At 41.2% G+C, this 16,251-nt stretch overlaps 1 protein-coding gene across 1 annotated transcript; it reads left to right on the top strand.

Annotated features, from left to right (window-relative positions):
• Window positions 1–2,978: 2,978 nt before the first annotated feature.
• LOC126440162 (uncharacterized) lies at window positions 2,979–7,620 on the top strand (the record flags this gene model as incomplete). The annotated part of the gene is made up of 2 exons (XM_050090605.1): window positions 2,979–3,793; window positions 7,467–7,620. Coding segments are annotated over exons 1-2 (969 nt in total), but the record flags the coding sequence as incomplete, so codon positions are not given.
• Window positions 7,621–16,251: the final 8,631 nt, after the last annotated feature.

Raw genomic sequence — 16,251 nt, 5'->3', positions numbered from 1 at the left:
ATCATGGCTGTCTTCTGATCATGTCTGTCTTCTGATCACGGCTGTCTTCTGATCAGGGCTGTCTTCTGATCAGGGCTGTCTTCTGATCAGGGCTGTCTTCTGATCAGGACTGTCTTATTATCAGGACTGTCTCCTAATTTAAATATTGGAAGTACTTTGCAAACTTTGAGGGAATTGGGAGACACTGAAGACTGTAAACAGTCCTTAAGTATGGAAGCAAATATTGTACACATCAAATCTATTGTTTTCTTTACCATGTAATTTTAGAGCCAGTAACAGCCCATACTTAAGAGTTTGATAATTCTGAGACTTCTTTTAAATATAAGAAGCAACAGTCTCAACTTCTAATGATTACTAGCAAGTGTGGTGTCCCATTTTTCTGGCAAGTAATACTCCTGATTTAGGCAGCTGATACTGTAGCGATTCTACTACTCTTCACTTATTGAAGGATAGAACCAATAGAACTATATTCCCGAGTATTTAGGATGTGGATCAAACCATCTGGCAGAAAGAAATGTGTGTCAATTTTTCCCCCTTTCCAAAAGTGCGCATATATCCATTACTAAGATAGCCATACTGCTGGCCAATATGCAATGTCCTATAACATGACTCAATGCATAGCAGCAGAGGTATTTCTTCATAGAAAATGGATCCATAGAGATGACATAACCCATCATCGTCTGCAGAACCCATTGTCCAACTGAGGCAGGTTGCTGACGCACTGTCCTGTGTGGTCCTGATGCTTGAGCATCGCTTTTCTTCACCCTCTGTTACAGATAGTGAAGAAGTTTCTAAAAATATTGTGCTGAGTCCCCATTTCTCCCAAATAAAGGCTTTACTACCTCAAATGGTGAAGGCATCTTCCTGCCATATACTACACTATATGACAGGGTGAAAGCACATTATTGCTGTGTTCTTTTACAGTTCTAAGCTGATACAGCATATGGGAGTCACACCTCTGTCATTTGGTTGGTGTTCACCAAAAAATGTAAAATTTGGCAATTGTAAGATGAAAATGCTGCCTTCTTCCATTTGAAGGGTAGGTCTAGTCCTAAGGTTGTGAATGCTTAGCAAATTTGATAACTTTTTCATCAAATCGGACATAAAATTGATAGCTTCATCTGTTATTATTGTCAGCAACATGAAATTTCAGTAGCACCTGGTATTCCATAAATTATCAGGCAACAGCCATCCACACTATTTCAAATTGTTTGGATGCTTCTGACAAACTTTGCAGTTGATGTCTGTATAATAGGTTGAAATCGGCATGTTGTGCACACAGTATACCATCACCACCTTATCGTAGCACTGTCCGTGCGGGTGGGAGAGTTTGCGTGTTCCTGTGATGCCGAGAGCTACACCGGTGGTAGCGTGGCTACTGGCAGGTTCAACCTAGCCAGTCAGGTCTCAGCAGAGGAGCCTGACGAAGTGTGCCTCACAACGACCTACCGTCCTTTCCTCCCTTTCCCTTCCAGTCCCTTCCCTTTCCTTCTTCCCTTCTGTCAGTCTCTTCATCGGTGTAGGAGGCGGGTAATATCGATAGGTAAACACTCACGGCTTCTGTACTGACGAAGCAAGGCACCTGTGATGTGCCTTAAGGGCATATGTCAGGATACTTCCAGTGGCATATGGCCATTCACTGCATCCCCTGCCTCTTGCCAGTTGTATCGGCCCTACGATCCACTGCCATTCAGAGGCAGAGGACGAGAGAGTGGATCTGCATCTGAGCAACTGCTTGTCCACTTTAAATAGCTTCACGCGCAGATTACTCCGGCAAAGTTTCAATGGACTATGAGCATTGAAAGTCCTGCGGCGATGGAGTACTGATTTGGAGGCAAGGGTTTGGTGTACCTGAACCTTAGTTGGTGCTCTGCACGTTAGGCGGTCAGACGGTGATGGTCGTTCTGGTACTCGTGAGAGACGGGAGGACTGGTTCGGCAGCTCGTCAGACGACAAAGCAGCCCTATTTAGGATCGCTCTGCTTTCCCTAATCCAGGGAGGGGCCTAGAAAAGGTGGCCTAAACATAGCCCGTCTCAACCCAGCACAAGTGGCAAACTGCGGTCACTTGTTCACTAACATATGCGGTCAAAAGAATAATAAAATAAACAGTTACCTTAAATATCTAATGATTGGAGTCTGGAACGTCCGTACTTTACAGGATAATGACCATAATCAGTGCCCAGAGAGAAAGACAGGACTTATCGCAAGGGAATTGGCTAGATATAACATCGACATTACCGCCATAAGTGAAACACATCTTAGTGACTCTGGACAGTTATGTGAACCGCTCGGAGGTTATACCTACTACTGGAGTGGAAAATCATCCACTGAAAGGGCGGAAAGTGGGGTAGGCTTTGCCATACGCGATAAATTGGCATGCTCACTAACAGAACTCCCAAAAGGTATCAGTGACAGAATAATAACACTCAGACTTCACCTGGCATCCAAGAAATATCTTCACCTGATCAATGTATACGCACCTACATTGCCATCTCCGGATGAAGAGAAGAACAAGTTCTACCAAGACCTCCGACATGTCCTTAGGGATATTCCTTCTGCAGATAAACTTCTGTTACTTGGTGATTTTAATGCTCGTGTTGGGAATGATTTCAGTGCTTGGAATGGAGTCCTCGGTCGCCATGGGATTGGAAAATGCAACTCGAATGGTTTGGATCTTCTAACTCTATGTGCCGAGTTTGAACTCTGTCTGACAAATACATATTTTCGTCTGCCTGAAAAATATAAAACGATATGGATGCATCCGCGATCTAAACACTGGCACCTTCTGGATTATGTGATAGTATGGAAAAAAGATCTTGGTGACGTACTGGTCACACGTGCAATGAGAGGCGCTCAGGGATGGACAGACCATCGACTCGTGAGGTCCAAATTAAAGATAACTTTGAAGGCACCACGCCGAGCTTCACACAAAATACCAACAAAATTGTCCTGCAAAATCTTGGCCAATGATCAGACTATGAGAGCAAAACTGGATGAAAAATTTGGTGTCGATGGCCTTTTGATATCTGAATCTGCCCCTGTAGATGAACAGTGGAGTGCATACGCTAGCAGACTGCGTGGCTGTGCTTCAGAAGTCTTGGGAAAGCCTCAGAAGAAGCACCAGGACTGGTTTGACGACTCAGATCCAGAGATCAGAAAGCTAATTAATGATTTCAGAACCTCTCTTCGCACCCCTGATGATAACAAGCGTAGAGCAGCACATTACAATCTGAAAGTGAAGGTACGTGCTCTCAAAGACAGTTGGTGGGCAAATAAAGCAAATGAAATACAGCTATATGCCGACACACACCAAACGGGCAGATTCTTTGAGTCCCTGAAAACTATCTTTGGTCCAAGAGTTGGGAAGATAGCACCAGTCTATAACAAAGATAAAAGTTGTCGGCTGACGCAACAGAGTGACATCCTGTCTCGGTGGGCGGAACATTTTAATGACGTTCTTAATCCTGACCATCAGACAACCGATATTCCATACATAGAAGCACTTGAAGACCTGCCAGTTGAGGAACAACTTGCGGATGCCCCTTCCTACAATGAATTCATTTCAGCACTGGCTAAGCTGAAAAATGACAAAACAGCAGGATTAGATAACTTGCCATCAGAGCTATATAAATATGGGGGGCCAAACATCAAGAAACCATTGTTTGCTCTGATCTTAAGGATTTGGGAGTATGAAATGATTCCACAAGACTGGAAAGATGCTTGTATTTCCAAGATCTATAAAGGCAAGGGTGACATATCAGGCTGCAGCTCCCACAGGGGCATTTCTCTTCTGTCAGCAGCGGGAAAAGTCCTTGCCCATATAGTTAACACCTGGTTAACACACTTTGCAGAAAAACTGCTACCAGAGACCCAGTGTGGCTTTCGCCCAAACAGAGGCACAGTGGATGCCATATTTGTTGTCAAACAAATGCAAGAGAAAAGTTTAGAGCAACATCGGCCTTTGTTCATGTGCTTTGTAGACCTGGAAAAAGCTTTTGATCGTGTCCCACGGGAAGCTCTCTGGATCATACTAAAGAAAACTGGGTGCCCTGACAAAATTGTCAGTTTGATTTGGCAGTTTCATGAAAACATGATGGCAAAAATCCGCCATGAGGACAAGCTCTCAGAACAGTTTCCCGTGACATGTTGTGTAAAACAAGGCTGTGTTCTGGCTCCCACACTCTTCTCACTTTACTTCGCAGTTGTTATGAGAGACGCGACCAAAGCCTGTAGTAATCAAATTAGTCTCGACACAAGGACAGACAAAAGTGTCTTCAACATCTCTCGCCTCAGAACAAAAAGTCGCGTAACCAAACTATCCATCTTAGAGATTCTCTACGCGGATGATGTATGCATGATGGCTAATTCTTGCGAAACTCTTCAGACTTACATAAACCTGCTAAATGCCTCCTGCAGAAGATTTGGCTTAGCCATTAGCATCACTAAGACGCAAGTTCTTAAACAACCACTTAGAGGTCTTAATGCAGATGACTCTAGTATTGAGATAAATAACAAACCCTTGCAAAATGTGTCAAAGTCCAAATACCTGGGAAGCCAAATTAGAAGTGACAACAGCCTGACATTGGAAATCACAGCGCGTATAGCCAGCGCAGCCTCAGCCTTCGGTAAGCTTAATGACCGAGTATGGAAATCACATGATCTCAAACTACAAACAAAAATTGCAGTCTACAAAGCATTAGTATTATCCACCTTACTCTATGCCTCGGAAACCTGGTGCTGTTACAAAGCTGACATTAAGAAGCTAGATAAATTTCATCTTCGATGTCTGAGATCAATTCTGCGCATCAAATGGGAAGACCGTGTCCCAAACACGGAGATTTTGCGCCGCGTGAAACTGGCTGGTATTGAAGCTTTAATAATGAAACATCAACTGAGATGGAGTGGTCACATAGTACGCATGGATGACAGTAGGCTACCTAAAGTGGTGTTCTACTCGCAGCTCTCGTGCGGGAAGAGGAGGAAAGGTGGTCAACACCTGCGATATAAAGACACCATTAAACGCCACCTTGCAGCCTGTGGCATCCCAAGCAACCGTTGGGAGGAGCTAGCATTGCGCTGATCGGAGTGGCGATCAACTGTACATAAGAGAATCGAACAATTCGAGCAAAAGCGTGTAATGGACCTGGATGCTAAAAGAGAGCTCCGAAAATCTCAGCTCAAGCCTGTCTACACGTATACTTACAACTCTGCTGGTCAACTTCACTGTGCTCCATGCAACATGATATTCAAAGCGAAATTCGGATTCGCGAGCCACATCCGAGCCTACCACAACAAGGACCGAGAAGACTGACGGAGTCACTGTCGCCGGACACGGCAAGGAGGAGGACATCATACCATTTCTAAAATCCGGCTCCTGCTTCTGGTCCTTGGCCAACCTCCATGATCTACCGAAAAATTGTCATATGCTTGCATTAGTGCTTTCCTAGAAAGCTGCAGGTACCACCACGCATGGTCCACAGTCATTCTGCGCAACAAGCCTCTGTGTGTCACAGACTGTGGTTGCTCCCTAAATTTGGCTGTCAGTGTTAGCAAAAGTTCCTTCTTTCACTCTGTAGTGCTCTTATTCATTGCTCACAGTACTCCAGCCTTTCTGCTTACTGGTGGTTATCTAATTGAAGAGTGTTTTAATCCTAGAAACCACTTCAATGCAGCATGGTCTGTCACATCTTAATAATTTCTTCCATGCCAGTAACAATTTAAGTACATTAAACCATAGATGATGGCCAGGGTCTCCTGTATAATCAAAAGCTATACTTCCTTGTTCCAATTGATGACTTTTTTGGGAAACAATTAAAACAGATGCACCATGCAGATTATCATTACATTCAATAATCCCATAAGCAACCTATTGCTCGAGCAATTCTTACATTATTGGCTGTAGATCTTTCAGGATTCTGTATGGTTTCCCATGAATTTGTCCATCACTACCCACTGGTATCATACATTGCATAGCTGTTGTTGCTGGTAATGGTCCACCACAATTTAAAAAGGTCTAAGTCATCACAGTAAAGTTTTGACCACTGTTCTGTCTGTCTGCACAAAGTGAATCACCTCTTCATGTGATGTTGATGGATTGACAGTCTGCGTGGGACTGTCTCCTCTTGACATACCTAATCATCATCCCGCAGGATGTCCAAGTTTAATTCCCTGGCAGACAGACCTCATCTGAACTGAAGTTATCCACACACCTCGCGACTATACAAGCTCGATCTATTATCTTACGCTTGCTATATTACCACGCAGAAAATATACAATGTATTCATCTCTTTAGTGGATTCCAACAGCTCCACAGCACTCATCATCTCACTTGATAGGTCACCAAGACTATCAATTCTGTATCTGTTGGTAAAATACTGTGCAAACTGAACTTCAGTGGACACATCTGCAGTGTATTTGGTATCACCTGCATTATACTTGAAACTTGTGACAATGTCACACTAGCAGTGGTCGTTTGCATCTGGACTGTTGTCCTTGATCTGCATTTTCTGGATATGGGGCAACACAGTACCCATCAGCAATGAGTGGCAGTAATTACATCTGGTCCTGAAAATTTCATACACCAACAATGAAACTGAGCCATGTTGATCTCAATGACACCACATCATTGTCTCTTACTCCACACAACCTATATCATGTAGTTGCAACATATTGCCTGGAAATGCTCGTAAAAAATACATCCAGGGTCTAGCCTCCACCAGAATAAATCTTATCAGTTTTGGCGTTTTACCTTAATGCTTAGGATTGTGTATTGACCTTCGTAATTATGTCTGAAAATGCATCTACTGATTGATTTCATTTCAGTGACAAACCATTCAGCTGTTCTCTAGAAAGTGTCCAACTCAACCGTTTGCAATACAGTTGGTAAAGCCTTTTAATAATCTGTTCAGATGCCTGTTCCTTAATCTATCTCTCAAGGTACATTATGTGTATCTTTGAGTTACCATTCCACCTTAAATTTGCAAACCGGCCTGATGAGATATGATTGTATATGGTTAGTTAAGGGCAGCTTTCAAATCATGAATAAATACTGATACACTGTCAGTGAATTTATCCAAAACAAAGAGGCACCAAATTACCATGCCTATAAATCCTGTTGCAGCTAATGATATTCAGTGAGGCTTTTCCCTGTACCGGCTCAGCTTGCCAACACTCTTTAATGGCTACAAAATCTTAATGGGCTCCTGTTACATTACTGCTCCTTTGCACATGCAATACTACTGCTCCATTGCAGAGTTGCTGAAGTATATAGCCATGCTACTCACACCGTAAAAAAATTGATCACTTGGGCTCAGAGGGCTGGCTGGGTTCAGGAGGCTGTCCAACCATCACACCAGGTGTGGTGAGTGGATTCTCATCTGACACCCACGGGCATTAGTGAAACAGTATCAAGACACAGAACTGTTATTTTTGATAAAGTGCAATGATTGACTTTTCTACACTCCAGCACAGTGGCAGAAGCACCCACCCAGTACACGCTGTCTGAGGCGAGTGGCAGCAGCATCAGCTCCGGCTGTGTAATGGCACCAGACCTGTCAGTCCTATGCAGCCGACACTTTGAAAGTGTGCCTCAGTTACTGGGTATATTCTGTGCAGGCTTGGTATGTGAAGTATTACCTACCTTCATGTCTCATCTTTCATTTATACTGCACAGGTTTGAACACTTTGGTGCCTACCCCTCCCATTTGGTATGACAGATCATGGCTTTTAACCTTTCATCTAGTTTGATTAACTTTTGTGTTTTTGGCATTCAGTCTGCAACACTAAGATACATCCAGTTGTCGCGTGCACGCTTGAGATGCCCGAATGCTGTTCTGTCACTCGTTCTCTGAGAATTAATAGACAATGAATTATTGTCACACAACAGATACTTGCATCAGTATCACATTATCCAACATGAATGCCATGCGACTTGATCTCAAAGTTAATGTCATGATCAATGGGAAATTGCTAATTTAATAAGTGACCTTCCCATAACAAAACAAACTTACCATTTTCATGATTACAACAGCTTCTTACATCATATATGTGACAAGAATTGGGAATAGCAGGAGTATAAGTTATTGAAAAATTTTTCACCTATATTCTGGTTTATAATAATTATTGAAGAATCTTCCAAACTTTCTATTCACAAAGTGAATTCCTTACTGATTGAGCTCTGATTAACTTTACATTCTGCTCTTTCAAGAAAGAACTGAGCGATGATCTACAAAGCAGTCCATAATCACGATATAAAGGTTTCAAAATGTACACTGGTCAAGCTGCTGGTGCTGATGTATGGACACAAAGAAATTTGTTCTGTTTTTGGCCATTATCACTCAACACATGATAAAATCTAAAATATTAGACCTACATACTCCTGAATGGTATCATTGGAACCTTTGCGAAAATATCTGCATACTTTCCTTGCTTATAATGAATCTACATAAAATTCACAAATGAGGCAGTAAGATGATTCTCACTGGACATGTTTCATATGAGCGATGATTTCTTAGAAAATTGACTGGTCACTTATATTCCATGTATCAGTGAGGTTAGTGAACATGGAAACACTGTTAGATCATTTTGGCTCAGGTACGTATTGAATTAAACAACCAATGTAGTGTTTGGACTCGACGGTCATAGCTCATATAAAGAAATGTGGCAAACATCTGAATTAAATACATGCATCTCCTAGTCTGATCAATTCTATCTAGTAACAGGAAGAAATTAAAACTTATTCTGCATTATTGAAGCTTGGTTCTTAGAAGACTGCAGAGCTCTGAAAAATGCAGTAGACTCTCACTGGTCCCAACCAGCTTTGCCCATCAGCCTGCCTAAGACTTTATGGGGCAATGGGAAGGAAGAGCATTGCCACCAGCTGCACATATCCCATGGATAATGGGCCATTCTCTCACTCGAGGCAAGCTATATAAATGGCTTAGGAGGACTCCTTTTGAAATTGTTTGCAGCTGATACTGATATTTGCCATCCAAGGAAGACATCACAGTATTAAAATCAATTGCAAAATTATTTAATCTTAATATCTGTATGGTGTGAAGAATGGAAATGTGATACCACCCCCCCCCCCCCCAAAAAAAAAGATAAATAAATAAAAAGTGTGAGGTCATTCACATAAGTACCAAAATAAATCTGTTAAATTTCAACTACACAGGAAACCACATAAATATAAAAGGTAGTCTGTTCTACTAGATATGTAGGCTTTTGAGTTACAAACAACTTAAATTGAAATGATAATGTTGTTTAGAAGCCAAGCCAAAGACTGCATTTTATTGCTAGAACATTTAGTAGACACCAACGTATTCTTGTGGTTTATGGGATCCTTATCAGATAAGACTAATTGAGTACACTGAAAAAGTTTAAAGAAGGACACTTCATTTTGTAATATCGTGAAATGGGTGGAGGGGGGAGGTGAAGCGGAGAGAAAATCACTGATATGATAATTGTCATGGCAACCATTTAAACAAACACTTTTTTCATTGAAGCTAGATTTACGTAGAAATGTGGAAATATTTGGTTGACACCTGTGTAAGTACGGAGAAATTTCAATTCAACAATTCTAACAACTTAAATGTATCCATGTGGAAACTGAACTCTCTTAAGTGTTTGTCTTTCCTACATGCAGCTGGAGAGTGGAACGGTAGAGAAAAAATGTGAACATGGTTCAAAGAACCCTCTGACATGCACTTACTGGAGCATGTCATCAATCTACATCTACACTACTTCTATGCAACTTGCACTAAACGACATCAGTCTCCACAATGGGTCCTGCTGTTCCACAGAATCACATAGACAGCTTGACAAGTAGACAGCATACTGACATAGGTTGCTCCTCCAGCCTGCTCTGCTGCAGAATGAATAACTGTACTGGAAATGAGTAGTTCTTGTGGGAGGCTGCTATGTGTTCGTCATGCATCTGATCTGCTTTGTCCGTCTGCTCAGCTTTCCTGAACGCTCCACGATGACCCAACTTTACTTTCCAGTCACTCTCGCTGCTGTATTTCGTAGCATCAGCATACTGCTATTTCATCTGAGTTACACTTTCTTGCTTAATTGTTTATGGTAAACAGAATGACAGCACCTCCCTCCTAAGATATTTTGCTCCATAGGCTTCTCAGACAGCCCAGCTCATATGGTATGCAGCAATCTGTTCCATAATCTGGACATAATTACAATATCAACCGTCTCCCCAAAACGAAATGTCACTCTATTACTGCAGCTTGGCCTGCTTTCCTCTGCTTCCTAAGTTGCCAGGTAAGATGTCTGAATTTTTACTGGACTGTGCCATTATATTCATTCTCGGCACAGCACTTCATAGCAGAGTGTTGTCAGTATTGTAGTAGAAGATTTACATGTATCAGATGGCTATCCATTGGTCAATATCATTTCAGTGTTCAATATTTTTCAAATGTAAACGAATTTTGTATCAGATTTAACTCATTAAACACCAACAGTAAAGCTCTTCAAATTTTACAATGGGTGTTTATCTCACATGCAGAAAATGTCTGGCTTCTGCCACACTCCCCTTGTGCCAGATTTTGAACATACAAAATCAGTATTTGAGACAGGAGTTAATCCTGGCATTGATTCACGGTTCATAATTGAGATGATTCACGAACTTGTACAGCAAGAGTATGCATCCTGAACAATGTTAGTATTGATGGTGTCTCCACAGGAGTAGTGAGAGATAGCCAGATTCCCTTTCTTTGTATTGTAAAGTGTATCACCTCCTCTCTGCTACTGGGGCCAATGTGATATTCAGACATAGTGTGCATGGAATTCTGCTGAAGTGAGGTTGTTGTCTAATCTAATCCCAACATCAGAATGGAGGTGAGTCAGTCAACTCGTAAAATCAAAATGTGATGGCAAAGCATCCTGATTTGTGTATTTAACCAACCAGCTCAGGTAACTTACCATGACCTACATCTACATCTACATTTATACTCTGCAAGCCACCCAACGGTGTGTGGTGGAGGGCGCTTTATGTGCCACTGTCATTACCTCCCTTTCCTCATCCAGTCATGTATGGTTCGTGAGAAGAATGACTGCCAGAAAGCCTCCATGTGCACTCGAATCTCTCTGATTTTACATTTGTGATCTTCTCAGGATGTATTAGTAGGGGGAAGCAATATATTCGATACCTCATCCAGAAATGCACCCTCACGAAACCTGGACAGCAAGCTACACCACGATGCACAGCGCCTTTCTTGTAGAGTCTGCCACTTGAGTTTGTTAAAGATTTCCATAATGCTATCACGCTTACCAAAAAACCCTGTGACAAAACGCGCCGGTCTTTGTTGGATCTTCTCTATCTCCTCTGTCAACCCGCCCTGGTACGGATCCACACTGATGAGCAATAATCAAGTGTAGGTCAAACGAGTGTTTTGTAAGCTACCTCCTTTGTTGATGGACTACATTTTCTAAGGACTCTCCCAATGAATCTCAACCTGGCACCCACCTTACCAACAATTAATTTTATATGATCATTCCACTTCAAATCGTTCCATGCGCATACTCCCAGAATTTTACAGAAGTAACTGCTAGCAGTGTTTGTCCCGCTATCATATAATCATACAATAAAGGATCTTTCTTTCTATGTATTCTCAATACATTACATTTGTCTGTGTTAAGGGTCAGTTGCCACTCCCTGCACCAAGTGCCTATCCGCTGCAGATCTTCCTGCATTTCGCTACAATTTTCTAATGATGCAACTTCTCTGTATACTACAGCATCATCAACGAAAATCCGCATGGAACTTCCGACACTATCTACTAGGTCATTTATATATATTGTGAAAAGCAGTGGTCCCATAACACTCCCCTGTGGTATGCGAGAGATTACTTTAGTGTCTGTAGATGTCTCTCCATTGAGAACAACATACTGTGTCTTGTTTGCTAAAAACTCTTCAATCCAGCCACACAACTGGGCTGATATTCCATAGGCTCTTACTTTGTTTATCAGGCAACAGTGCAGAACTGTATCGAATGCCTTCCAGAAGTCAAGGAAAATGGCATCTACCTGGCAGCCTGTATCTGACCAGTCTGAAGTCATGGAAAATGGCATCTACCTGGGAGCCTGTATCTAATATTTTCTGGGTGCCGTGAACCAATAAAGCGCGTTGGGTCTCACATGATCGCTGTTTCTGGAATCCATGTTGATTCCTACAGAGTAGATTCTGAGTTTCCAGAAATGACACAATACCTGAGCAAAAAACATGTTCTAAAATTCTACAACAGGTCGATGTCAGAGATATAGGCCTATAGTTTTGCGCATCTGCTCGACGACCCTTCTTGGAAACTGGAACTACTTGTGCTCTTTTCCAATCATTTGGACCTCATGTTGTGGCAGTTCCTGGATTGAACCATGACTGAAGTGTATGGAAGAGATACACGACATGGTGTTGGGCAGAAGTGAATGCTCTGGATAGAAATTAGTGGTCAGTATTTCTGTATCATACTTCCGTACCGAGATCTTTGCAGCAGTATTAATTGCAGGTATCTCATGAACAGCATTGACCAAATTATTTGAATAGCCCAAAAGGTCAGGCATAACAGTGTCATTGTACATGCCACCTGTAGCATTTGTGTGTGGTAGCTGAGCAATTGATGTAGCAGAATGATACAAGAATAGGATATATGTTGCTAATGTTGAGGTGTCAAGTAGGAACAGAGTGCATCTCCTTATGCTAGTTGGTAAGATACTTAAACCAAACAGCATAGAATTATTATAAACATTTTTTCCTGATTTTGATGACACGTAATGTTGACTTAACATGTAACTTCACCTATAATTGGCATTCATGGTACTTTTGGCTTTCAACAAAGTCAAAGAAAGATTTTATTGCTGTAATGAAACATTTTTTGAAAGCAACAGTCTGTCGTCACTAACTAGATTACTTGAACATTTCCAACTATCTCTTTTCTAGTATTCTCCTCTATTGTAATATTGATTTATCATTTGGAGGTCTGGAGTCAATGGCATCTTTGATATATTGAACAACTTCAATAGTGTCCTTGTATAGATGATACTTCAAGGGCTGAACTACTAGTCATGAAGATATGCATGATGCCATCCTTTCTGCTTTGTCATCTACTTACACTAAAGTGCATTTTGGTAACCTGGTGTGTTACTGTTAAGTCAGTCTTTTGGTATTAACAAATGGCAAGATAGAGAAACTTTCTAATTTTCAAAATATTACGTAATAAAATGCCTCCGTCAGTGTACTCGCTCCAATAAGATTTCAACAGATGTATGTTCAAGGAAACCTACATGCTCTTGCTGTTACCTGCTGGATTTAGAAAATGTTTTATTTAATATTTTTACACTATATTATAAGTCACAGCTACAACAAACATTGCAGATTGTTTGACAGCTTTGATGATACTCTGAAGCAACTGACTAGTCTTAACTGTGTAGTAATTTTGATTAACTGGTTGCTTATACAACCCATGATTGTAGCAACATGAACGTTGGAATGTGGATCTAATGTCATGAAGGACAAGACTTCAGATGCATGAAGGAATTTTATTGCACACCTGAAGATGTCGTACATTGTCTTCTTCTTCTTCTTCTTCTTCATCGTCGCCTTGACCCATGTCACATAGGGTTGGCGTTGATCTTCTGGATCCTTCTCCTCCATAGTACTTTATCCGTTGCCTCTTCCTTCTTCCATCCTTTCCCCCTTAGGTCCCTGGATATCTTATCCTTCCACCTCATCTTCAGTATTCCTCTCCTTCTTGCACCTTCAATCTTTATATCTTCAACTCTGTTTCTGATATACTCTTCCCCTTTTCTTTGTAAGTGTCCATACCTCATTAGTCTGCTCTCTTGTATCTCTTTCCCCATGGGTCCCACTTTCACAGCTCCTCTAACAAATTAATTTTTAATCCTGTTCTTCCTTGTTAACCCACACATCCACCTCAGCATCTTGATTTCTGCCACTTCCATCTTCCTTACCTGGGCTACTGTGATTGGCCATGTCTCTGCCCTGTATATCATAGCAGGCCTTACCACTGACTTGTACACTTTCCCTGTCAACCCAATGCTCACCTTCTTGTCACACAACACTCCACTCATTTTCCTCCAGTTGCTCCAACCACAATTTATTTGGTGTTGTATCTTGCTTTCCAGTCCTTCGTCGCTCTGTATGTATGACCCAGGTATTTAAATTTGCAGACCGATTTCAGCTCATCATCCTGGATCTTGCAAGACCTCATCTGGACATCCTTCAGTGCTAAATATTCTGACTTTCTCCTGCTAATATTCATCCCTGTTTCTTCTAGTGCCTTCCTCCAATCCTCCCGCTTTTCGTCAAGTCTGTCAATGCTCTGCTCACAAAGAACCACATCATCCGCAAACATCATATTCCATGGCGCCTCCTTCTTCACATCTTTCACCAGCACATCCATAATCAGGTCAAAGAGATAGGGACTAGGCACAGATCATTGATGTTACTCTACTTTTACTGAAAACTCCTTTGTCATGCCCACACTACTTCTCACCTGCATCATTGCTCCTCTGTACATTTCTTTCACTAAGGTGCGCGTCATATATCTTGGCGGCCGAGTTTAGGTTCGTTCTGCACATTTGACGTCACAAATCAGTCAGCCAATGAACAGAAAACGACGTTGCCAGATCTCGACTGCAGTGCAGAGCACGGACGAGTGTCTTTAATTTTAGAAACGTTCAGTCATAAATGAAGTAATTGAACAAAAGCAATGTCTTGATAGCAGACTTTCTTTTATAGAAAGTTTGGAAAAAGCATTCTTTACACCAATTGCTTCATATTCTATTAATTAATTAAACCAAACAAACAATAAGCCTCCTAATTCAGGCGATAGCAAGGAAAGGTGTTTGTATCAGTCTCACGAACCGCGTTTTCGCAATAAAGAACAGCGGTAATTGTTTATTTCCTATTGTACTTCGACGCAACGTGAGTAATTCATAGTCACCCAAACAGTGTTTGTCGGTATTTTGCAAACGTTTAGAGTGCTCCAGGAGATGCCAGAAATGAGTAGCTGCGTTGGCGTAATGGTTAAGGTGTTGGGCTGCTAATCGGAAGATTCTGAGTTCAAGGCTTGTTGCATACTAAATATTTTATTTATTTAAAAACAATAGCGAAGTGTCTTACTTAATGAATTTTATTCGTTTGCATGTAATGTTTTGAAATTTCCTGTGCTTCATTATAATCATAATAAGTTTTCAGTTTTTGTAATTTTCTCCTCCAATATTTCTTTTCACAGCAATTAAAAACAACGAAAAGGCACACATACAATATTCATGTTATCCGTTTTGTTTGTATATCGCCTCTTCCGCAGTCGCTGTTTTACTATTCATATTGAGATATATTCTTTTGCGGCAGTATTAAAAGTATTATTTAGAGCAGAATTTCGGCTCGTATGTTGCCGAGCTATTTGATTGTCTGACGGAATTCTTTGCTTCGCTGCTTTGGCAACATCATATTGAATGGTTTCGTCGACTGATCTATGTTTTGGCAAGTATTTGCTGTCCGTTGTGACAAAAACAAAATGTTTGCGCACTGTGCCTCGCTGGCAATATATTTTAGTTTTATGTTTTATTACGTCCAAAATTCAGTTTTGTGTACTTCGCCAACTTCGTTTTAATCAGAACGTTTTAGAAAAAAGCAAAATGACTCTGGTATAAAGAAAGTTTTGTTACAGTTGCTAAAGATAGAATATTTCCCAATTTATAAACACTGTTTACGTTGTAAAGGGTGTTCATTTTATGGGGACATTGAAATCTCTTGAAAACGACACACAGAGCCAAAAGAAATCCTAATGAAAATTAGTTCCTCCCGGAAGGGGACATCCAATTATAACAAATTTGACTACAAATTCGTCGAATTTGGTAACATTGGATGTCCCCCTCTGAGTCAAAAAAAAATTGGTTATAAATTTGTTTGATCCGATGTGTAGATTTGCGGATATTTCAATGTCTCCAATTAAAATGAACACTCTGTATAGTTGGAACCATGAACGACTGCGGTCGATTTAAGGCTCGTTCTACGCACCTGACGTCACGCATCCGCTGACAGCCAATGAGTGTTCAGTAGTTTTCTGAAAGGTCTGCTGGGAATGTCTTGGCGAGTGCGAGTGTTAAATGTGATTGTAGTTATTCTTTGGTGAATTTTTATTGCATTTGTTGCAAGTTGTCATGGCTGATAATGGTGGTAAGCAACAAACTCTCCATAAACAGGCGAGGGACATAATTTA

This window comes from Schistocerca serialis, unplaced genomic scaffold (genome assembly GCF_023864345.2).
Source record: "Schistocerca serialis cubense isolate TAMUIC-IGC-003099 unplaced genomic scaffold, iqSchSeri2.2 HiC_scaffold_1353, whole genome shotgun sequence".
NCBI lineage: Eukaryota > Metazoa > Arthropoda > Insecta > Orthoptera > Acrididae > Schistocerca > Schistocerca serialis.
This window is presented reverse-complemented; position numbering and strand designations above follow the sequence as displayed.